Here is a 26,271-nt window from a genome sequence, read left to right on the forward strand (position 1 = left end):
GAAATTCATAGTGTACGGTGATTAAATTGGTCTTCACCGGTAGTGTACTCAGAGTGAATAGGCAGTTGGCTTTATACAAAGCTTGATTTTCTTTCCATTTGCTTTAATGGAAAAGAAAACCAGACACCCTGTAAATTGGGTTATAAAAGCCCAATTTCACCTCCTATGTGTGCATATTATTAGGGGTGATAGGTAGGAATGAGTTATGTGCCCTTGGTTCTTCACACGGTGAGCTGTTGATCGTACGAATTACTTGAAGATGATTTGATGCTCGCAGGGAGGCAAAGGACTCTGTAATCCTACATTGCCCTCATGTATTCTTGGCTAGCTGACAATTGGCATATAAGTGCTTAATGCAGGTTTCCAAACAGTCCAATTGACCAGGGACAGTGCTTGAGGTTGGGAAAATCCATTATAACTTAGATTAATAAAGAGCATTCAGATGGATCCAGCCTTGGAAACAGAATCCAAAGATTAGGTATTAAAATTTGGGTTATTAAACATATTGCAAAACGAGCAGGAGCAGCATCCGGTAAACCATTAAGGATTTAGGCATATACCCTTGAGAATCTGAAGCTTGGAGGGTTTCCCACAACTAAACTGTGAGGGAAATTATCTGTTCTTCTCCCCCATCTCTACAACTTGTCCTCAAGAGGTTAAACATCTAGACCACTGAGGAAATTGCTATACACACTAGAGAACGTGGACACATTTTATTAGTTATGGAAAGCCATTACGATTTCTCATAAATTTAATCATATCTGTAATCCATCAGAGAATTGGGTGCTTGAGTGACAAATACAAGGAGTGCCCAAAATCATCATTGTATTTCAAAAAATAATTTCACTGGCTTTTTGTTTAAAGATGTCTTTCAATCCCATACAACTGCTCTTTTCTCTAATAGCTTGATGTACATTATGTAAACCTAATTTTGTAATGTTACTGTTGTTAAGTCACCATGTCCAATAATCCTGTATAATGTCAGTGTAACAATCACTATAATGTTGTGGATTGGTAACGTTAATACACCCTGGAACTATATTATTATAGTACACAGTGTAGTACAGGCTTTGCTGATGACTGCAATCAACTGCATATTTATCACATAAATTGGAACCATTACAGACCTGCCTAATTATTACCACAATTATACTCTATCATGTTCACTTTTGGAACATAGCAGCTACAGCTGGCCAATAACATAAAAGAGCTGCAAGAAAATTAAAATAATCACATATTTCATGTAATTGTACTGTTAATCTTTATTTAAACTTCCAAGTAAGTAACCACTTGGAGACAGTTGATAATTTTTCTGAATAGAATAAGTGATTATTTATGGCTGTTACTGATGGAATTTGGAGAGCAGTAACCTGGGGAAAATGATATTGAATGTTGCATAAGTGAAGGTGAGTCATGACAAGTGTGAAATACCTGGACCATATTTGGTTGTTATGCAAATTTGACTTGAAATTGTTTCAATGATTGTCTTGTGGAGGCCATTATATGATAATTTGCAATAGTACTCAACACACATATGGTTGGTAGTAAAAATTCCAAGACTTGATTTTAATCCAGCCTGTCTGGCAGCTAAAACCGAGTTTACGAACTTCCCACCGATTCACAACACAGGCAATTTTAACTGGTGATTACCTGTCTTTGGGGCAGTTGCCTGTCCTAGATAAGTGGGCAAAAGATGGAAAGTGTTGGAAATACACAGCCATACTGGCAGCATCTGTGGAGAAATAAAGTCAAAGTCAAATATGATTTCTTCAGAACTGAAAGAAGGTAGAAACATGATGGGTTATACACTGTCAAAAGTGGGGGGTGGGGGCAGTGGAGAGAACAAAAGGGAAGGTCTGGGATAGAGTAAAGAGCAGAAGAGATTAAATAACAAAGATATCATGAAACAAAAGACACCGGAAGTGGCAATGGATGCAGCAAAGAGACAAAGCATTTGTCCAGAATGAGTACAAATGCGAGAATAATAGCTCTCTCCAAAGGGAAAACATGAAAAATAAGATGCAATCTGGCACCCGACAGAAAACAAAATCAAAATGGGGGACACAGAGTTTATGGTCTGAAATTGTTGAATTCAGTGTTGAGTCCAGAACACTATAAAGTGCTTACTTGAAAGATGAGGTGCTGTTCCTTGAGCCTGCATTGAGCTTCAGTGGAACACTGCAGCAGATCAAGGACAGAAATGTGAGCATGAGAGCAAAGCAATCGGAAGGCTGGGGTCATGCTTACAGACAGAGCAGAGATGCTTTGCAAGCGGTCACCCGATCCACGTGTAGTCTCCCAAATGTAGAAGAGACTGCATTCTGAGTGGTCAGTTCTGAAGAAAGCATATTAGACTCAAACTCTCTTTCACTCTGCTGCCAATCCTGCTGAGTATTGCCAGTACTTTCTATTTTTATCTCAGATTTCCAGCATCTGCAGTATTTTGCTTTCATTCTAGGTAATTCAGGGACCGAATTACAAATGCAAATTTGTGGTGTACTTGCGATTTTAACTCTGGGTCAACTGAGGCCTGGTACTGATCTGACTGAAAAAGCTGACGGCAGGTGTGGCCCATGTAAGTCTTGTATTCAATTTTTTTTAAAGGCTTGTTTTGGAACACAAGGAGTGTTCTTCTTGGCCCCACAAGTACACCATGGGCTCCCTTGCCCAGGGCTTCCCTCCCCTTGCTTAAGGCTGTTCTCTGGTGGGAGCAGGCAGCCACACAATTTTTCAGGCAGACCTGCTGATCACGCGGATCATCCCTGCCTGTTTCAGCTGGAGTCCAGGAGGAGACATTAAAATGGGGCCAGCTTTCGATCCTGCATTTCTCTCCCAGGTTAAAATTGGGCCTGTAATGATAGTAGTCAACAAGCTAATTACAGGCATGCATGTAATTCGTTAACATGCAAACTTGTAATAACGTGACCAATTGGCTACATCACAGGAGGGCAATCCAACACTTTAATCTGACTCTGAGGGCTATCTGAACAGTCTAAGCCTGTTAGTCAAGGAAATGGAAAAGTAAAGAATTCAGGGAGGGGTTGGACTCAGAACTATTGATGCTGTTAGCATAATGTGGTCCATTAGCTCTCTGGGAATTGAAATTTCTCTTTTGTCCATCCTTCCAATGAATGTGGGAAAATAAGAGAAAAGTACAAAATATATGTTAAGATTCAGCATGTATAATTAAAGTTTTGCATCTGTTGCAACTCTGCAATATTATAGTTTTTTAAAGGTCATACATGTCCATTGGGAACAATTGAAATTGACCCAAGATTCTGATGGACTAGATGCAAATCAATTAAAAGCAAGTACATCAATGCACTTGACTAATGAGAAAATCTATCAACCAGTCAGCAACTGGCCGAAACACGACAAAATCGTTGGAACAGTTTTACTCCAATTTCTTTTGGTTGCTATGTTGCTTTTTGAGCCAATGACTTATGATAAGAAGCACATAAAAATCAAATAATTCTCTTAACATATAATTAAATATGGCCATATTATTTTATTTTATTTAGAAATCCCAATAACAATTTTCCTCTGCATAGGTCTTCTCCTTTCTCTGGCACCGGGCCAGCTGCGTTCAAGATAACCGTGTCTACATGCGGCCTAACCAGCAGTCCTTAAAGGGACCGCTGGAGGCCGCCACCATAAAGGTAAGTTTTTGAAAAAATACTTACCTGAATGTGGAGCTGGGAGGAGAAGGAGGGCTCCACTTGGCTTCACAGGAGTCCTGTAGACTGTTGCCAGTCCCAGCTTGGCCCCTTCCCATTGTTCCCCTTAGCCTTCCTGATCGCTCACCCTCTCTCTCTCTCAATAAATTCCTCCCTTCCTTCCACCACCCCCTCCCAGGACCTAGCTGAGGGCCACTGCTGGGGAGGGGAGCCGGACTAACCTTTTCCTTGCGAAACTGATGAGCTGCCTTTGGACACCCAGTTGGTGTCTGCAGTTCACTGTTGAGACTCATAATCTCAGTTTTGGATGAGCCGTGTGACAGATGTCACTGAAATCATTCCATTGTGTTACAGCTAATAACACCTTGCCATGCATAGTTTCTATATAGTATAACCTGTAGCATAATGTATTTGTTCTATGGCCATAAACGTGTGCGTGCGTGTGTGTTTGTGTGAGTGTGTGTTTTTGTCTGTGTTTGGGGTAATGACAAAAGTCATAATTGGTGAAAATTGCTGTACAATGTATATACTAATCATAGAATCAAGTATTATTTTAGCCTGTGGTAAAAGGAGAGATTATGTCTTCAGTCTGGAAGATCTGAACTATAACTACCCAAGAATAATCTCGGGCAGAGAGTGAACAAGGTTGCAGATTGTTCAAGTGATTGATTTGGTTTGGTAGAAATAAATTAACTTGGGTAGTGATCAGCTTGGCTGTATTACTCAATGAGCCAGCTTTTGGTAGGGTATAGCATAGCTCAAACACCAGCAAACCATCCTAGACTTTCCCAACAAGGTATCCATACTGCAGAAAGATGCAATAAAATTCATTAGATTCAGCATATTCGGCTAAACAGGAGGATGGTGTTTCCACTATTGGCAGCAAATTAAATTAAATGAAGCATACAGTAATTGTTGGGAGGTCTTGTGGTAAAGTGGGTGGCATCCCTGCCTCTGAACCAGAAGCTCTAGTTCTGAGAACCCCCCTGCCCCCAAGACCTGACAGCCAAGGAAGGTGTGTTCATTATGCAGCCAAACAGGTCAAATGTCAACCTGCAAATCCTTCCAACGCGTGCCAACGGCAGGCAGTAAAAACAGGAGAGATGCCTGGTCAGCAGTGTGATGGAAAGAAAGTTTGAGCTTCTCCCCTACCTCACTACTCATAGCTCAAGACTACAACATGCATGTAAAAATCCATGTTGCCACATCAATTTGGACCACCTGAGTGATCTGTAACACACCACCACCATAGTAAATATGAGATGCAAAGGAGTTAAAATTTAATTACTTCTCGGAGGCAAAAATAGTTTACCGCACCCTTCATCCTCTGACAAAGTTAATGAAAGTTGATGCTATTTTGCTGAATAGTTGAAAATCTGCAGAGGATTTTTGCATTGTCTTCTAGAGGTCAGGTGATCTTATGTAGAGTTTGATTGAATTCGATTGTTCCATTCTACATAATGGAAAGAACAAAAAAATGTCACTGAACTGCTTAATATTGCCATTCCATAACCGTAACGTTGTGCTGATTTATTTTTAGGATTGTTGACTGGACATTCATTAATATTTATTAAGATAGTCTCTTTCTTTGTTCTTTGGTTCATAACTGTCCGATAAAGCATTTGATTTAAAGACGATGAATAAAATGATAATGAGTGTGGAACCAAAACGTTTGGTTCAAATACATTTAACAACTGATTAACTTTTAAAGGTATTAATTGCATTTTAAATTTATGGAAATAGTTTGTAGACTTTAAACCTTTTAATCGGAAGCAGAATTTGATCCTGCAGTTTTAGCTTGGGTGTGCTTTATATATCAGTAAATGATTAACTGATCCATGATTAAACAATAATATAAATCAATTTAAGAAGTTATGATTCTTTGAAATCATTTGTTTACTATTTTTTAAATTAAAAAGTACATCAGGCAGCACGGTGGTACAGTGGTTAACCCGGGTTCGATTCCCGGCTTGGGTCACAGTCCGTGCGGAGTCTGCACGTTCTCCCCGTGTCTGCATGGGTTTCCTCCGGGTGCTCCGGTTTCCTCCCACAATCCGAAATATGTGCTGGTTAGGTGCATCGGCCACGCTAAATTCTCCCTCTGTGTACCCGAACAGGTGCTAGAGTGTGGCACCTGGGGATTTTCACAGTAACTTCATCGCAGTGTTAATGTAAGCCAACTGGTGACAAAAATAAACTTTAAAGTATAAAACTTTAAAAGCTGAAATAAAAACAGCACCACATATTCTGTTTACCGCACTTATACAGGAAATGATCATTATTGTTCCAAAGAACTCAGAAATTGTGAGCAAATCTGGTTCCTTTGAGTTCTGGCTGCTACAGTCTCCCTTAATGCCAATCCCAATGCCCAGAAACAGAGAAACTTCTTACCCCTGACTTGTGTGGGGAGACTTTGTGCATTTCCCCAACACAGAGAGTCATATCTTCTTACCCTAAGATGGACCTCTGCGGTTCTGGCACAGACTTTCAAACCAGACCTCTTCAGAAATGCGGAGTGTGCCTTTTTCTGAGAGTCCTTCTTCGTAGTGCAGGATCATCGGGGGAAGCCAGGTCTTGTCCTCTCTTTATGGCACCAGCTGCTGTATTCCGGTAAGTAGAGCGTTGGAAGATCCCAAAGCCACTTTGAGAAGCCACAGAGAGTAAGTAAGTGTGTAAGGTAGGTGGAGTGGGTGGTTGGGGAGGGGGGGGGGGGGGGGGGGGGGGGTGGGGGGGGGGTGCGGCGGGGGGGGGGTGTTGTTAAGGTGAGGGGTGGGTCGGTGAGGGTGCAGGGTGGAAGGTGGGTGGGGGAGGGTGTCGGGTGGAAGGTGAGTGGGAGAGGACTAAGGTAGCAGGTGGGTGGGGGTAGGTTGCATGTGCATGAGGAGCAAGGGTGAGGGGTGAGTGAGGGAGTAGAGGGATAGTTGGGTGGATGAGGGAGCAGAGGGACAGTTGGGTTGATGAGGTGGTAGTTTGGCAGGTAGTGAGTGAGAGACAAGGCTGGCAGTTAAATGGATGGGGGCAAGGATGGCAGGTGGGGTGGGTGAGGATAGAGTGGTTTGGGGGTTTGGCGGTATGGGGCAGAGTTGGGAGTTTGGGAGTTAGTCAGGGGGGATATTCGAGTTGGGGGGGTGTTGGGGGTTATGAGGGGTAAGGAGGGTGGTTGGAGTGTGTTGGTGGGGAAGTAGTTTGGGAATGCTGTGGGGAGTTGGGGGTCAGTAATACAATTACCCAGGAATTAGAACGGTTTTAATCCTTCCATCTTTCCCTGGGTAACTATTCTGGTAAGTGAATCGGAACCATCCAAAATCTCTGACTTTAACTCAGAGTTTCAGAGGGTTCCAGATGCAGGGATTTACCCATTAGAAGCCAAATCTCATGGGCAATTCCTGTGTATCAGTGCATGGAGATTTCCAAAGGATCCCCAGCAAATCGTTGTGATACTTCCGGAGTACGACCATCCAAAGATCAGAAATTTTATGCCAATATTTCTTCTTTGATTATATGATGTAGAAATATAGCTGGGTTTTTGGACAAAAATGAAAATGGCACAATGGAAAATGGTGACTCAATATAACTCACAAATGTCTGTGGTCTTGTATCATGTTAGGAAACTCTGAACCTGTGTTATGAGAGAATTTACTGTTATTGATTCATGCATCATATTGTTCCTCTTCAGTGCTTGGATAAAATTGTGATAACTTTCCTACACTTGTCAGGTAATTAGAGAGTGGCAGTATCTCAAAGCTAGCTGTGAATTGCAGTTAAGAGTCCTTTCACCACTGGAAACAACGTTAAGGAAGTAAAAGTGGTCAAGTTTATCTCTCAACTAATTCTCCAGATTAACGGACCATTCAGCTCATCTGTTGTTTCTATTTGTGGGACTTTGCTATACTCAAATTGTGTGCAATGTTGCCGGTATAACAATCATAACTACATTTCAAAATTAATTCACTATCTGTACACTGCTTCTAAATATGGATCGAATGCTAAAGGTACTGTAGGAGAGCAAGTTTCTTCCTTTTTCAAGCAGTGAAAACATCAAAATTTAAGGATGACCAGTCACTTTGTAAAGCTGCAATGAAACTAATTAAGGCAAGGTTTAAGTTTAATTGTAAGCGTGACACTGTACAGCTAAAGTTTACAGCTAATTTTCTTGATTTGATAAAAGCTATTGCTATCACCCTATCCATACTATGCATGGGACAAAGAGTTTCCTGGTCATTAGCTGCAGTTCAATTCTCAACAGATTTGAGGTAACGTTGTAATATTTTGTAATATTTGTTTTTTTTAACATTACCACATATCAAGAACACACAGAAGGCTGCTACCAACACAAACAATGACTGAAAACAGTATGGCAATTCCAGATAATAACATTAACAAATCTGCCCTAAGTAGCAGACTGCAAAAGTGATAGCCAAGTTTATAATCTAATCCCATGAAGTTCCAGACAGTGCTTAAATAATGCTGAAAACTTTATCATTGCAGTTTACAGTGGCATCTGAACTGTTTAACCAGATTAATGTCTTGCAATCATTCCTGGCTGTCCTATACGTAATACCACTCAGATTGAATTTTAAGGAATAATATTTTTCATTTGCTGTTGTGATCTTGCAATTCTGCCACCAATAATCTGCAATAAAAGAATATGTAATAAAAAAAATGCTGCAAAATGTTTCTCCAACTATTTTAAGACGGTTGCCAATTTAAATGGAGCGAACCAAGCATTTTTCAACTGTGAATTCTTTACTACCAGCAGCCAAATCTCATTCCACAATCTTGTCACGTGGTAGTTGTAAACATGTTGTAGATAGTTATTAGTTCTGTTGCTTCAATCAGAATGAAGCTGGCTTACCTGTTTGATGGAGGTACTCAAAAAATGGGCAAACATTAATTTATATTTTAGAAGTATGTTCTTTCTGATTAGGGTTACAGTGTTCGCTTATTTCAAAATAAAATGTACAAGATCTTTAAGAAAAATATTGTGGAACTTCCTACCGTAACTGAAGGATTCAGCCATTTGGTTATAGAATTAACAATCTTTTTACATTTTGTTTTATTCCGTTTTGTTTTATTTTGTTTCGTTTACGGGAAATTTCTTGACTAATTTCCAGAAAAGTGACGTGATAAATTTCAAGTTGTGTATGAAACTTCCAGTTTAACCCGTAATGATGAATGTTGAAAGTGTGATGGATTGATGGTGGTTCACTCATGTGTATCTGCACACAGGTCACGCACACAAACATTCACTCATTCTCACACTCACACCCTCAAGCACAATCATTCAAACATGCAGACACATTCACCCTTTATCATTCAAAAATTAGCAGGGGAACTATTTGATACAATATTAGCATGATAAAATAGCGCAGTGCTATCGCCACTAGCATTTATAATGGTCAAGATTGAGATAGATTGCAAAACCATTCAAATAGATGGAGCTGTCTTTGCTTAACAGAGACATAATTTATGACTTTCGGGACTGGCTGTATCATTGTGATCTAGTTTAAAATAGAATTAACTTTGAGAGCAGAACTTGCTACTTCAGCTGGGGCCGGAAACAGTTGGTATTAGATAGGCCATTTGTTATCCACCCTCCAATGAAAAGGAAAATTGAGCAGTGTGGATAACAGGTGGGGTCTAAAATGGACATACCATTTTATATTTTCAGCAAAGTTACAAATTCCAGAGTGAAATTTAGGGATTTTTTGTATTTGTATCAGATGTGACAGTGATTTTTTGAACAATACTGATTAATTTGTCAACCCAGTAAGTGATACTGAGCAGACTTTCAAATCCAAAGTGATAATGAATTTAAGAGTATTACACAAAACAAATTGTATTTGTAGAGTACCTGTAACAAAATGCCCCAAGGCATTTCGCAGGAGCAATATAGGGATACAGATTTCTCAAAGGATTCTCCGGCTGCTCCAGCCACATATCCGTGCTATCTGTTGAGACCACCTACTACCAGACTGCACCCCTGCCTCAGCTCATCCATGGAAGTCCTTTGTATTTATGTAGTGCCTTTGCTGCATCTACACTACTCCAACACACTCCTGGGTGGCCTCTCACATTCCACCCTTCATAAATCTGAGATGATCCAAAACTCTGCTGCCTATGTCCTTACTCAATCCAAGTCCTATTCATTCATCCATTATTTCTGTGCTCACTGACATATATATTTGCTCACAGATGCGCAACATCTTGACTTTTAAAGTGCTAATCCTTGTTTCTGACTTTTATACAGACTTTCAAATCCAACGTGATAGTGAATTTAAGAGTATTACATAAAACAAATTGCATTCCTTCCTTACCTCACTTACTTAATTTTATAATAGGATTTAACACTGTCTCACTGAATGGCACAAATTAGATTTTGATCCTAAAAAGTAAAAATTGTCATTATACAAGGTGTTGACTGGTTAGGAGGTGAAAATTTCCAAATTTAACCAGGTATATAATAATTGGATATCCAAAGTAAGAGTTGTTGAGAATAAAGCTTCCTCCCTCTCACCTCTGTGTTTGTTTAGCTCCATTATCTCCCAGGCAAGCCACATCTTGATTTAAAAATTCTCCTCCTTGTTTTCAGATCCCTTCTATGGTCTCACTCCTCCCTAACTCTTGTAATCTCCTCCAGCCCCGCACAACCCTCTGAGATATCTGTGCTCCTCTAACACTGGCGTCATGGACTCATGAGCATCCCAGAGTTTAATCACTCTACCACTGATGACCGCACCTTCAGCTGTCTAGGCCCTCAGCTCTGAAATACCCACCCTTCAGTGCTCCCTCTCTTTATCTCTCTGCCCAGGTGTCATATTTTATTTTGTAACACTCCTGTGAAGCACCTTGGGATATTTTATTACTTTAGATGCACTATATGCTTGTCTTGGATATGCCATTCTAGAATTGCTCATCAATCTCAGATTTCAGAACATAATACTAAGTGATAAATTGGTAACATGAAAGAGAGTTTTACTAGATAATTTACATTAGTCAGTAACATAGTTCTTTTAGCAAATTAGGCTTCATCTGGCTCTTTCTATATGTTGGCCCATTATTTACTGAATTACGCGGACAATGTTTTTGAAATCTGAATTGAAGCAAATGATTAAATCTGAGAATTTCAGCCAGTTTAAGAGATACAGATGAACTTGTTTCTTTAGCAAAAGAAAGTCAATGTTGAGGTATAGTATTTAAATATATACGTAAGTCTATGAGAAATACTATTTCCCTGTGAAGCTGTACATCCATGACATTGGTAATCATGGATGAAATATTGTGATCCTCTGTATTGATGAGTTTGTCAACAAAAGGGAGTGACTGAGAGTTATTTTACACACATTGTGAAATTCGAATTCAAATTTTTTTAAAAAATCTGGAATTAAAAGCCTAATGATGACCATGAAATCATTGTCGATTCTTGTAAAAACCCATCTGGGTTCACTAATGTCCTTTAGGGAAGGAAATCTGCCGTCCTGACCTGGTCTGGCCTACATGTGAGTCCAGAGTCACAGCAATGTGGTTAACTCTTAATGCCCTCAGGGATGGGCAACAGATGCTGGCTCAGCCAGCAATGCCCACACCCCATGAACAAAGAAAAATAAAACATACTTTGGAGTTGTTGTATGAGCCTCATCAGTTGCATTTTAAGGCTTTTGATACGTTGCTTCAAGCAGTTTGTCTCCTTTGGGGTTAGAGGCAGAAACTTCCCCGCACAGTGGTTAGCACCGCTGCCTCTTAGCGCCAGGGATCCAGGTTCAATTCCGGTCTTGGGTGACTGTCTGTGTTGAGTTTGCACATTCTCTTCGTGTCTGCGTGGGTTTCCTTCAGGTGCTCCGCTTTCTTCCCATACTCCAAAGATGTGCAGGTTAGGTGAATTGGCCATGCTAAATTGCCCATTAGTGTCCAAGTGGTTAGGTGGATTAGCCATGGTAAAAGCATGGGGTTATGGGAATGGGGTGGGTGATGCTAGGGAAGTGAAAATAGGTGGTCTTGATGATGGCATGAACATGACGCCAGAAACTCATCTTGAGGTCAGATTTGGCACCAAGATTGCGCACAGACCGGTTTAATCTCAAACTGTTGCCAAAGAGAAGAATGGAGTCAGAGACTAGGGAACAGAGTTTGGAGCAGGATGGAAAACAATGGCTTCAGTCTTCCTGGGGTTTAATTGGAGAATTGTTCTGGTCATCCAGTACTGGATATTGGATAAGCCATCTGATGTTGCAATAGTGTAGGAGTCAAGCAGTGTGGTTGTGGGATAGAGTTGGGTGTCATCAGTGCACACGCGTCAATTAACCCTGTGCTTTTGGATGATTTTGCCGAGGGCAACATTTGGATGAGAAATGGGAGGGGACCAAGGATAGATTCTTGGGGGACACCAATGGTCATAGTGCGGGTTCAGGGCGAGAATGATTGCAAGTGATTCTCTGGCTATGACTAGGTAGATAGGAATGGAACCAGATGAGAGTAGTCCCACCTATTTGGACACCGTGGAGAGATGTTAGAGGAGGATGATGTGCTGAACCTTCTCCAGGCTGCGGACAGGTTGAAAAGGATGAGGAGGGAAAGTTTGCTTTTGTCACAATCATTTGTGACTTTGATAAGATTTGTCTTGGGACAGTAGCAGGGGAGGAAAGCTGATCAGTGCGATTCAAATATGTAGTTCCGAACATATCTAAACAGCACACCGGTGGTGTCATCAGCAAGTTATGCATAAGTGAAAATTAAAATGATGGTGGGGATGGCAGGGGTATTATTAAAAAGGAATGTCACAGTAGATTGTCAAGAGTATGGAAGGATTTTGGAGATGGCAAGCCCATAAGCATTTTCCAAGGATGAAGAAGCAGTGGTCTATAGGAAAATTAGGTAGAAATTAAGTTGTGCCTCAGTAGGCTAGTGGCAGAATGACCCAGCAGTCAAACCTCCTATTAAATGACTGCACAATTGGAGGTTTTGCGATATGAATTGGTTGTGAGGCTGGTGATCCTCTGCGACATGTGTTGTCCACCATCACATTGCATTCTACCTCATTTTCACTTGGCAGAGGCCGAAATGGAGTAAGCCAGCAGGCTGCCCATCAGCACAGTGGTATTCACGTGCCCCACCTTCATCAGATGAGATTATCTAAGAAAGCAAGCAGCAAACATATGGAGAACTCAAAAATGCAATTATCTGTTTTTCTAACTGAACGAGCCGAAGGACCATTGGAAATAGGAGGCCTATTTGTGAACAGCAGTCCTGAAGTGAGCAGCCAGAGCCTCCCTATTCTGCAGCAGCAGTTGTCTTTACTTCTGGTTGAAACTTCCTGTGAAGACAGGTAATCTGAAACATAGAATTGTAGGTCAGGTCAGGTCGGCTGATTGTATTTTGGGTGCACTCTGCCTGACTTCCACTCGAGCTTAAAGAACGTGAGAAACCACCAAGTCTCTTAGTAAAAGGCATGGCAATTGAAAATAAGCTTTTTCTTAGAAAAGTCGTTTTTCTCAATATTAGATGACACTACTTTGTGCAAACTTATTTTCGCATGCAGTTTAGTTAGGGCGGCATGGTAGCACAGTGGTTAGCACTGCTGCTTCACAGCTCCAGAGACCTGGGTTCGATTCCCGGCTTGGGTCACTGTCTGTGTGAAGTTTTCACATTCTCCTCGTGTCTGCGTGGGTTTCCTCCGGGTGCTCCGGTTTCCTCCCACAGTCCAAAGATGTGCGGGTTAGGTTGATTGGCCATGCTAAAATTGCCCTTAATGTCTTGAAATGCGTAGGTTAAAGGGATTAGTGGGTAAAATATATGGGGGTAGGCCCTGGGTGGGATTGTGGTCGGTGCAGACTCGATGGGCCGAATGGCCTCTTTCTGTGCTGTAGGGTTTCTATGATTTCTATGAGTTACCTTTTTCACACTGGTGTAATTTTTATGATATGCCAGTTCATTTAAAAATAATCACCTGTGCCATTATATTCAGTATTTTTAATGTAGGCATCAGGTTAGATCGATGGTGAGTTAGTATACTCTCCCATTTCCATTTAAAAGGTCTAGCATCAGATTTTAGTAGCACAAACATAATTGATAGATATATTCAATATCTTGCAGCAATATCTGCTTATGCTGACCTTAAATTGGAGTCAACCTGATGATAATAGAAGTAAATTTTTTTCATTCATGGGATATAAGTGTTGCTGACTAGGATAGCATTTATTGACCATCCTTAATTGCTCTTTAGGGTGGCACAGTGGTTAGCACTGCTGCCTCACAGCGCCAGGGATCCAAGTTCAACTCCGGCCTCGGGTAACTGTCTGTGTGGAGTTTGCACGCACTCACCATGTCTGTGTAGGTTTCCTCCCACAGTCCAAAGATGTGCAGGTTAGATGGAATTGGCCATGATAAATTGCCTCTTAGTGTCCCAAGATTTATAGGTTAGATGGATTTGCTATGGAAAGTGTGTGGGGTTACGGGGAGAGGGCCTGTGTGAGATATTCTGTCAGTGCAGACTCAATGGGCCGATTCTATGACTAAGAAAGTGGTGGAACCGCCGCAATCCATGTCATGTAGGTATACCCATAATGCTGTTAGGGAGGGAATTCCAAGGTTTTGACTCAGTGACAGTGAAAGAACGGCAATATATTTCCAAATCAGGATGATGAGTGGCTTGGGGAGAATCTTGCAAGTGGTGGTGTTCCCATCTGGCCTGCTGCTCTGGTCCTTTTGGATGGCAGTGGTCTTGGTTCGGAAGATGCTGCCTAAGGAGCCTTGGTGAGTTCCTGCATTACATCTTGGAGATGGTACACACTGCTGTCACTGAGCATCGGTGGTGGAAGGAGTGAATGTTTGTAGATGGGGTGCCAATCAATTGGGTTGCTTTTCCCTGGATGGTGTCTTCAAGCTTCTTGAGTGTTATTGGAGCTGCCCTCATCCAGGCAAGTGGAGAGTATTTCATCACACTCCTGACTTGTGCCTTGTCAGTGGAAGACAGTATTTTGGGACTCAGGTGGTGAGGTACTTGTTACAGACCTCCTAGCTTCTGACATGTTCTTATAGCCACAATATTCATATGGCTAGTCCAGTTCAATTTCTGGTCAACAGTAACCCCCAGAATATTCATAGTTGGGTTTCAGTGATGACATTGAATGTCATGGGGAGATGGTTAGATTCTCTCGTTAGAGATGGTCATTACCTGGCAATTGTGTGGGGCGAGGGGGTGGCATGGTGGTATTGTCACTGGATTACTAATCCAGTGACTCAGTTTAATACTCCAGGGATCTGGATTTGAATCCCAACACAGCAGGTAGTGGAATTTGAATTCAATAAATATCTGGAATTAAAAGTAATGATGACCATGAAACCATTAACCATTGTTGTAAAAATCCATCTCGTTCACTAATTTCCCTTAGGGAAAGAAATCTGCTGTCCTTACCTGGTATTGCGGACAGGTAACTTCAGACCCACAGTGATGTTGGTGACTCTTAAATGCCTGCTGAAATGGCCTAGCAAGCCACTCAGTTGTATCAAACCACTAACAGCAGGTTTGCATTGACTTTAGCACTAGGACAAAGTGGCACACACCATCACCACCTGGAAGTTCCCCTCTAAGCTACTCATCTTCCTTATGTGGAAATATATCGCTGTTCCTTCACTGTCACTGGGTCAAAATCCTGGAACTCCCTTCCCAACAACTCTCTGGGTGTACTTACACCCCATGGACTGCAGCAGGTCAAGAAGGAAGCTCACCACCACCTTCTGAAAGGCAACTAGTGATGGGTAATAAATGCTGGCCTGGCCAGTGACGCCCATATTCCATGAATAATAAAAATGTCACTCGCTACATGTCGGCCCAAGCCTAAATATTAGGTCTTTACTGCATTTGGACATGGACTGCTTCAGTATCTGTGGAGTTGAGAATGATGCTGAACATTGTGCAAACATCAGAGAACATCCCCACTTCACTAGGCACAACCATCTTCAGCTGCTTCATCGATGACCTTATGATGGAAGGAAGGCCATCAATGAAGTAACTGAAGATGGTTGTGCCTAGATCACTGCCCTACTCTCCTGTCGTGATACTTGACCTCCAACAACTATCTTCCTTTGTCCTAGGTATGACTCCAGCTAGTAGAGAGTTTTCCCCCTGATTTCCATTGACATCTATTTTGCTAGGACTCCATGATGCCACACTTGGTCAAATGCTGCCTTGTTGTCGAGGGCTGTCACTCTCACCTCACCTCTGATGTTCAGCTCTTTTGTCCATGATTGAATCAAGGCTGGAGTGAGGTCAGGAGTTGAATGATCCTGGTGGAACCCAAACTGAGCATCAGTGTGTAGGTTACTATTCAGTGCTGCTTGATAGCGCTATTGATGACTACTAATGATTGAGAACAGACTGATGGAGCTGTAATCAGCTGGGTTGGATTTGTCCTATTTTTTATGTATAGGACATACCTGGGCCCAATCTCTGTAGAGACAAATAACTTTTAAAGAGAAATTTAAACATCCTGTTATCAGCTACAAGAATGACACCAAGATTTTGCATTCTTAAAACCTTTTACTGAATCAAATGACAAAAAAAAACACTTTGACTAAACATTATTTTCTTAAGTAAGCAACTCAAACTTTAAATTGTAGAATCAAACAGTTTCTTGTTACCTGTCACTGTCCTCAGAATTGCAAATCATAACAAACAGTTCATACTTGCGCCCTACTTCCAGTGGGGGTTGCTTCCTTTCTCCTTTCCCAGCCAGGTAATTTCTAATCCCAGGTCAATCTTTCACTGTGAGGATTACATTCTAGATTTATTCCTCCAAGCTAGGCAAATATTCCAGTTTCTTTTATCTCCTCATGAACTCAGTCTTCACACTAGGTTCACCTGACTAATCACTGGGATGTCAGAATTGTTTTATGAGGAGAGATTAAAGAAACTGGGCTTGTATTTCTAGCGTTTCCAAGAATGAGAGGCAATCTTATTGAAACTTAAAGAATTCTTACAGAAGGTGACAGGATAGGTGTAGATAGGATGTTTCCCCTAGCTGTTGAGTCTAGAACCAGAAGGCACATTCTCTGAATATGTGACAGACCATTTAGGACTGGGATGAGGAGGAATTTCTTCATTCAGTGAATGATGAATCTTTGGAACTCAGACTATGGAAGCTCAATCATTGAGCAAGTTTAAGACAGAAATCGATAGATTTCTAGATACTAATGACATCTAGGAACATGGAGATAGCACAGTAAATTGGCTTTGAGGTAAATGATCAGACATAATGTCAATTGATGGAGGAGCAGGCTTGATGGGCTATATGGTCTACGCCTACTCCTGTGTTCCTAAACTGAGCACAAACTCCCAGCCACGTTCTGCATGGTGCATGATAGAGTCAGCACTTTCTCTGCTTAAGGTACAGACCTGCTTAATTCTATCTTGTCTTGCTTTCTTCCTGTCAGTTATCTGCAGGCCACACAGGACAAAACTGCAACTCCCTTCTGTCTGTGATATTCTCGGGCTTATTGGGAAGCCTGTAATCCAATCTCAGAATGGCTTCTTCAACTCTCTTACCCATGGCAACAAGCATCACATTAGCTTTGTACCCGAGTAGATATAGAATCATATAAACCCTACAGTGCAGAAAGAGGCCATTTGGCCCATCGAGTCTGCCCTGACCACAATCCCAAGCCCTACCCCCTTATCCCTACATATTTACCCGCTAATCCCTCTAACCTACGCATCTCAGGACTCTAAGGAACAATTTTTAGCATAGCCAATCAACCTAACCCGCACATCTTTGGACTGTGGGAGGAAACCGGAACACCTGGAGGAAACCCACACAGACACGAGGAGAACGTGCAAACTCCACACAGACAGTGACCCAAGCCAGGAATCGAACCCAGGTCCCTGGAGCTGTGAAGCAGCAGTGCTAACCACTGTGCTACCGTGCCGCCCATGCTAATCAGTTACTTTGACTGCAACTGTTGTTCATCTTGGAAGTAATGGGATAGGTTCCAGCCCAATTGTTTACAACTTGATATTGATACCACCATCAGGAGATGCAGGATACACATTGGAGATCTATGAACAGTTGTCTTTGTTCCCAAATGTAAATACCTTCCACCACTCTCTCAATAAAACAATCTGAATTTTCTTCTGTTCTCTAACACTTATATCACCCAGGCTTACTGTCAACAGACTCCAGCACATATCATATGATCTTTAACATAAGTTAAAAGTCCCAAACTATAATACTGTTATAAATCAAAACACATTGACCTAAAACATTATAACCCTTTAAATTTCATAAATGTAACAAGTTGAATTGTTTAATGCTAAGGGTGATCTCCAAGGCATGTTGCAGCATATTTTGGGTATAATTGTGTTTATATATAAAAATCTGTCATTAAAGGTAATCGTAGGACTTGATTAAAAAATGTCTGAAAGTTGTGTAACACTCTCAGTAGGTGATTAGTGAGAGCTTCTCCCAGCTGAGGAAGAAGCGGTCCTCGAATCAAAGTCAGGAATAAATCCAAGTCACGTTAACTTAAGATGGTTCTGGTCCCCAGCATACCCTCTAATTCTAACTTTTATTCTGAAACTGTACTCTAACTCTTTTAAACTCCCCAACAATGCTCTATTTACCCACCTTATATTCAGTTGATCTTCCTCTACACCCTAGCTATGATTGTAACACTAGTTACAAGCCCTCTCCTTTCCTTCTTCCCTATGTATTCTATGAACGGTATGCTTTGTCTGTATAGTGCGCAAGAAATGACACTTTTCACTGTATTCCAATACATGTGACAATAAATCAAATCATGTTCATTTTTAAATGGATATTAAACGGAGGGAATGAAATCACCAGACAGAAACTAGAATCACCTAAGTATATAGAGGAAGAAATATTATGAAATTAATGAAGTCTCAAGTTGAAAATATCTGCCACTAATGGATTATCATATAAAATGTATCGAAGCTGTTAAAACTGGAAATTCCGTATACCGCATGACCTGAAACCATGTAGAAGATGGTTTGATCTGTGATCTACAGCGTAACTAATATTGTAAGGCCTTCTTTGCCCGACGCATGCTGAAAACAGGAAGTGGGGGTGGTTTCTGTAAATGACAGGAGAATGTATATTTAAAATTGACAGGAAATGCAGAACTACTTTGAAGTGTAGGAAAAAAGACAGCACAGGAGTGTACATCTTTGCAGCACCTTCGGGGAATTGTCTCATCGGTGAAAATATTTGGGCTTTTGTTCCATATAATGGTATGTTAGACCTAACCATTGAGTTTATTTCAGCTATGAGTCTTTTTAATGTATGTTTTTCCTGTCACAGATATTTAACTAAAACTCTATCAACTTTATGATGTCTGATTAGTTTTTCTACAGCAAGCTTTAACGACCTCTCTGGTTTCCAAAACGTTCATTCTTCAAACAGTTAAGGTCAGGTCTGGTATCTTTTGTTAAATGTGAGAAAGACACTACTTAACCAGTAAAAGCATATTAAATATTTAAATGTTCAAACCAACAATTAGTTTCACTGAAATCTAACGTGTTCAGGCTCAAGCTGGATGACTAAGGCCCAATTGAAGTGGAAATGTAGCTATCTATATATATAAATGGGTAGAAGCACGTGTTCAGCACAAGCACTGAATGTTGATCATCCGCACACTTTCCTTTGACTATCTGAAGGCTAAGATTACGCAATTCATTGAACTCATGTTATTTTGCCGTTTATTGTGAGAATGGCAAGGTTGTTACTTCATTATCAGCAGCATAATATTTGTACAGATAATGTGTCTGCAGAAACTGTGTGATAGAAAATGTGTGCGTTATGAAAGCTGGGAAGATGTTTAAGTGGCACCGTGTGTAGATTTACCTAGTTTTGAACACAGAAAAAATTACAGATGTTTAGTGAAGTGTGAAGAAAAGGCAGCCTTGGTTTATTTTCAGAACATAGACAATATTTACCTATTGTATTTCAGATATATTAAAAGGAAAATAATGTTTAATGTCACACAGTGGTTAGCACTGCTGCCTGACAGCCATGATGTGGAGATGCCGGCATTGGACTGGGGTGGGCACAGTAAGAAGTCTCACAACACCAGGTTAAAGTCCAACAGGTTTATTTGGTGAGTCTCATCAGGACTCACCTGATGAAGGAGCAGCGCTCCGAAAGCTTGTGATACCAAATAAACCTGTTGGATTTTAACCTGGTGTTGTGAGACTTCTTAATGTGCCTCACAGTGCCAGGGACCTGGATTCAATTCCAGCCTCGGATCACTGTCTGTGTGGAGTTTGCACATTCTCCCTGTGTCTGCGTGGGTTTCCTCCCACACTCTAAAGATGTGCAGGTTAGGGTTAATTGGCCATGCTAAATTGACCCTAGTGTTGGGGGATTAGTGGGGTAAATATGTGGGGTTATGGGAATAGGACCTGGGTGGGATTGTGGTTGGTGCAGACTCGATGGGCTGAATGGCCTCCTTCTGCACTGTAAGGGTTCTATGATTCTACGATTTTATAGGTGCTAGCGTAAGGGAAGTGATGAAAACATGTATTTTTATGTGGCTGTGGTTATTTTCACTGTTTCCATTCTAACACCTCACTGTAATGAGAGTATGCTATTTCACTGACTTCAGGAATTACGTTATTTTCTTACTAATTTGAGTTTGTTTCATGCTTTTCTGGTTGTTCCCAAGTGAGAAGGTCATCTCACTGGGACTTTACTCATGGCTTTCTCAAACCAGTTGCTCAGAGGTGCAAGCTAATAGTGTGGCTGATCTTCTGTCTGAGTTTTTTTTAAACAGCTTTACTTCCTAACAGAAAGTCTTTGCAGGAGAACTTATTGTGAACGACAGACCCCTTATTACCTCATTCTGCACTTATCAACTTATCATTGTACCAAAGCAAGCTACCACTGGGCTGATTACACAACAATGTATTAATTTCAACCTAAAAATGAACTTTTGCTAACTGGGATGCCGCATCATGGAATCATACAATACAGGAGGGGGCATATCAAGTCTGTCGCTGCTCTTTCGAAGAACGTTCCAGTTAGTCCCACTCCTCTACTCTTTCCCAATATTCTGGTTTATGCACTCTGTTCCTCTATTTATATGGCTCAGGATTCCATATACTTTATTAACTGATTTGTGAACCTGCCCTGCCACTTTCAATGATGATGTGGAGGTGCCGGCGTTGGACTGGAGTGGACACAATGAGAAGTCTCATAACACCAGGTTAAAGTCCAACCGGTTTATTTGGTATCACGAACTTTCGGAGCGCTGCTCCTCCATCAGGCTGCTTCATCACTCACCTGATGAAGGAGCAGCGTTCTGAAAGCTCATGATACCAAATATACATGTTGAACTTTAACCTGGTGTTGAGAGACTTCCTACTGTGACTTTCGATGATTTGTGGAGAAGCACCCTGTTCTCTCTGCTCTGGCACTCCTTTCAAAGTTATACCATTTAGCTTGTGTTGTCTCTTCTCATTCTTCCCAACAAAATGTATCACAGAAAATTTCTCACCAATTAATTGCATCTGTGATGTATCAGTCCATCCCATCAGCCTGCTGATGTCTCTTGAAGCTTATCACTACTTTCCTCATTGTTTACTACACTTCCTGGTTTTGTGCTGTGATTTCAGCAGCAATTTCCAATCATAAGAAAGGTCTATGGAAATACTGGTGTGTTAGCAAACCATATTGACAGTATCACTGTAACACACATTGCTTCTAAAACACACTCTGGAAGTAATTTGTGGGCATTAAATTGGTTCGGTAGATTGGGCCTCTTGTTATAGAGCCCATCTTATTTTCATTTCCATTGAAGATGAAAATTATGCCTTGTATTCCTCTGTGCTGTGATTGGGACTTTTCAAGGGACACTATTTTAGAATAAAAACATAAATATTCAATTTTAGCAGCGTCTATGGAGAGAGGAACAGAGTAAACATTTCAAGTTGAAAATTATTTCTTCAGAACTGAAGGAAGGTGGGACTGTGGCGGCTTTTATGCTGTTAGGAGGGGGAGGGGAGGGATGGAGAACAAAATGGAAGGTCTGAGATAAGCTGGAGGGCAGAAGAGATTGAATGACAATGATATCATGGAACAAACAATAAAGAGGGATGATTATTTCAGATTTCCCGCAATACTTTGTTTTTATTATTATTATTGAAATACTTTCTTACCTTCACACAAAGTTGAAGAGGTAGTTAGAATGATAATCTGCCCCCATAATCAATGCACTGTGTATAGAATGGTGATTTACCTTGGGGCTGGGGTAGCAGGATAGTGTCCTCTAGCAGAACAGATTGGACATGATGATGATCAGTGTCAGTGCAGATCAGGCAAACTAGAGACCAACTCTAACACAGGATATGAAAGCAAACAGTGTGAATAAGATAAGGCAGATAGGAGGACAGTTTAAACAGCGATAAGATGGGATAGATAAAAAGGTGACCAGTGTCAGTGGGGATGGTAGGACAGTAATCAAGATTAGTGTTGTGAAGGAAGGAAGGAAGACTGGTATTAGTACAGAAAACCTAGTTTCAATTGAAACTCAATCAATGTGCAAAGGCAAGGGATGTTAACCTGGATCAGGAATTGCTCAATGATCTGCTATCCCAGGTTTCCCCATTTTCCTTTCAACCAAATTGATAATTCAAGACCTGCAAAGATTGAAGAGAGAAGTCTACCTGTTTTGTGTGCCTCAATACACCAGCGGGGCCTCAGATCATATTCTACATGAGTCTATCAATCATAAATGGACAGCACTGTCACACAAAGTTTCAAATGAATACCCATCCATAGAACAAAGATTTAAAGTTTACTTATTAGTGTCACAAGTCAGCTTACATTAACACTGCAATGAAGTTACTGTGAAAGATGCATAGTGTAACTTACCCCACATATTGCAAAGAAACGTGGTGTAAATCACTACAATTGCCACAAAAATGCCACAAACCACTAAAATCACCACAAAAATGTCCATAAATTACTAAACTTGAATTAATCACCAAACTAATTAAATTTGATGAGTGAGTTGCATGCGCACAAACCAGCCTTTCAAAGTAATATCCGTGTCAAGCAGATGACAGCCATCACAGAAACATTTAATGCAACAGAAGAAAGTCTGTCCATGCCTGGCACTGAGGCTGCTTCACAAAAGGACAGGCAGTGTGAAGCACGCGCAGACAGGCCCAAATTAGCATCTTTTCTTAACTGCTTCTTTTAGATTTGCTGCTCAATCCACATTCCTGCTGTGGACTTTTAATAACTGAAAAAAAAGACAGTGCCTTCATGAAGAAAGTGACTTTAAGGGGGAAGAACTGGATGACTTTGTCACAGTAATACTTTGTGCGATTAAAATAATACATTGCAGGGTCATTTATGAAAATTAAAATGCTGGTTTATAAACAAAAGAAAATAGATTCATCAGGTGCTTCATAAAATTAACAGTCTTCAACCCAGCAGTGGATTTGTCAAGTAATTTGATTGAATGGATGTAGATGTACATTTTTAAGCAAATCATACTTATTTGGCTATCTGATTGGATATTTAGAATGTAAAAGTGAGACTTCTCAACTATGCAGTTAATTCTTTCAAAAGCTATATTGAATAAAACAACCAATAAATTTGGAGTTTTAACCATGCAGTGACTGAATAATAAATCAAACGACAGAAACAGTTCACATGGTAATAGATACTTGAAAATATCATCCTTGGTTATGTTGATACATTAATATGGTTTCAAAGAGTTCAGAAATCATGACAATTTTAGCAGAAAACCCAGTGAGGTCTTGCGGCACTGTAGGTAATATCTCCACCCTTAAACCAGAAGCTCTGGGTTCAAATCCCATGATGTGGAGATGCCGGCGTTGGACTGGGATGAACACAGTAAGAGTTTTAACAACACCAGGTTAAAGTCCAACAGGTTTATTTGGTAGCAAATACCATTAGCTTTCGGAGCGCTGCTCCTTCATCAGATGGAGTGGAAATCTGCTCTCAAACAGGGCACAGAGACACAAAATCAAGTTACAGAATACTGATTAGAATGCGAATCCCTACAACCAACCAGATCTTAAAGATACAGACAATGTGGGTGGAGGGAGCATTAAGCACAGGTTAAAGAGATGTGTATTGACAAGGAGACAATACACATCTCTTTAACCTGTGCTTAATGCTCCCTCCACCCACATTGTCTGTATCTTTAAGATCTGGTTGGTTGTAGGGATTCGCATTCTAATCAGTATTCTGTAACTTGATTTTGTGTCTCTGTGCCCTGTTTGAGAGCAGATTTCCACTCCATCTGAGGAAGGAGCAGCGCTCCGAAAGCTAATGGTATTTGCTACCAAATAAACCTGTTGGACTTTAACCTGGTGTTGTTAAAACTCTTACTGTGTTCAAATTCCACCCCAGAGCTTGATGACCAAGGAAGGTGAGTTGGTTGAGGTTGAGTATTAACTTGTAAATCCTTCCAACACATGCCAATGGCAGGCAGTAATAGCAGGAGAAATTCCTGGTCAGCCATGTGATAGAAAGAAATGGGAGCTTCCACCATCACTATTCATAGCTCCAGACTACAGCATTCAGGTACATTGCCACAATAACTTGGTCTCCTTGGGGACTGTTTGGCTCAGCTGACTGGATCGATTGATGCCAACAGCATTGCATTTAATCCCCATTCTGCATGGGGTGGATTTGAGACCTGCCTCCTTACTCTGTGGGTCAGAGCTGCACACTGCCTTCAGGCAGAGAACTCCAGGAGAAGAGCAGAAACAGAAAGATCAGAGGGAAAGCAGCTGGACTCTTGTCAGTCTACAGGTTCTATTCATTCTCATTGTGTTTCCCATTGCCTTCTATCCACTTTTTACTTTTAAATCTTAGGACTTATACACACTCCCTTTCTTGTTTATGTGTAACTGATTGCGTACATTCAATGTTTTTATAAACCAATCATGTATACAGAACAGTTACCTTGGTGACGTACTGGACAAGGTGATGCTTCTGCTATTTCCTGCTGCAAAATCTTTCAGGACAGAAGGGGAGAATTTGGGGTTGTGGGTAGAGGAGAAGGAGAGATGTTCAGAATACTTAATCATTTAATTAGGAAAATCTTTTTAGTATCGTAGGTTTTAAAGATAGTTTCTATTTAATCCATTAGTTATTCAAAACTGTCATTAGAGCAGTGTATACTATCTGGGGCATCATCAGAGGCCTGGAAGAAGGGGAGTGCAGGGGCCTGGATAGGTCATTCAGTAAAAGGGGCAGTTGGGTGGCCTTGGTTGGGGGAGTTGAACAGAGGCTTGGGGCAAAGTTAGGCTTTAGGGAGTGGGATTAGTGGCCTAGTAGGAAACATTTTGTGGAATGGCCTGCATGTATTCAGTCACTGGGGTTCTTCAGGCAAGCACACTGGATTCAGGAAGTAGGTGTAAAGACATTCACCTCCTGGATCCCAAATCATCACCTGGATGAGGTTGCTGGGTTCCTTAAGGTTTGGGAAACCCAGCCGACATCAGGTAAATTAAAAAACATGCAGCCTCATTACCATATTTGAATGATCAACCTGTGTCCTTGAAGCAGAAGTCGCAGGGGAGGATAGAGTAAAGGTTTTATTACAGAACTCACACTAATAGGGTTTCTCCCATGTCACTACTGACACAGGCCTGATGGCTTGTTTCTATGCTGTAAATTTTATGCCATTCTATGTCGTAACATGTGCCCTTTGAGGGTACAACAGGGTTTCCTGTTCCTGGAAGGTACTTAAAAGATTAGGGTGGTGTTTGATCTTTCTATGTAACTTGCTTGATATCAGCTTGTGTAGAATTTGGTGCAGAAACTTCTGCTGCTCTTGTCCTTCTAGATGGTAGTAGTCATGGAGTTTGAAAGGTGCTGCTTAAGGAACCTTGGTGAGTTCCTGCAGTGCATATTGTAGATGGGACACAAGGCTTTCACTGTTCGTCCGTGGTGGAGGGATTGAATATTTGTGGAAGGGGTAGCAATCAAGGGGGTTCTTTGATTTTACAAGATGCACTGCAGCAATTCACCAAGGCTTCTTCGACAGCATCTTAGAAATGCGCAATCTTTCCCACCTAGAAAGACAAGGGCAGCAGATGCATGGGAACACCACCACAACCTGCAAGTTCTCTTCCAAACAGCACTGTGAGTGTACATGCACCACATGGACTGCAGCAGTTCAAAAAGGCAACTCAACACAACCTTCTCAAGGACAACTCGGGACGGGCAATAAATTCTGGCCTAACCAGTGATGCCCACATCTCAGAAAAGTTTTTTAAAAAATGGTCATTAAGGAAAGGAGATTGGCATCCTTGATGTGCTAAACATATCAGAACAGATCAAGAAGCTTCAAATTAGCATCCATAAGGCGCTGAGGGTTAACAGCTGCAGCAAAATTGTACTCCACCTCAATCTGGAACCTCATGGCCCAATATAACTCTCACTCTACCAGTAATGAATCAACCATGGTTCAATGAAGAGCGCAGGAAGCATACGAGAAACAGCACCAAGCATACCTAAACTGAGGTGTCAACCTGCTGAAGCTACAATACAGGGCTACTTGCGTGCTAAACAGAGGAAGCAGCATGTAATAGAGC

General features: G+C 41.1%; 1 protein-coding gene across 13 annotated transcripts in view; it reads left to right on the forward strand.

Moving 5' to 3' along the window:
- Positions 1 to 26,271, forward strand: part of dnmt3aa (DNA (cytosine-5-)-methyltransferase 3 alpha a) — a 516,733-nt gene that overhangs the window by 90,988 nt on the left and 399,474 nt on the right. For 9 of the 13 annotated variants that reach the window (XR_013497772.1, XR_013497773.1, XM_078213021.1 and 6 more), the window contains exon 4: positions 3,552 to 3,659. The exons of 3 other annotated variants lie outside the window; for them this stretch is intronic. Coding sequence is in view for 8 of the 10 variants with exons in the window: in XM_078213021.1 (XP_078069147.1) it covers positions 3,552 to 3,659 (108 nt within the window). In the remaining 2 variants the exon portion in view is untranslated. Of the gene's footprint in view, positions 1 to 3,551; positions 3,660 to 18,812; positions 18,922 to 26,271 lie in introns of those variants that run through there. One more of the 13 variants, XM_078213029.1, reaches the window with a different exon arrangement.

The sequence above is a fragment of the Mustelus asterias genome, chromosome 5 (genome assembly GCF_964213995.1).
Source record: "Mustelus asterias chromosome 5, sMusAst1.hap1.1, whole genome shotgun sequence".
In the NCBI taxonomy this organism is placed as follows: Eukaryota; Metazoa; Chordata; class Chondrichthyes; order Carcharhiniformes; family Triakidae; genus Mustelus; species Mustelus asterias.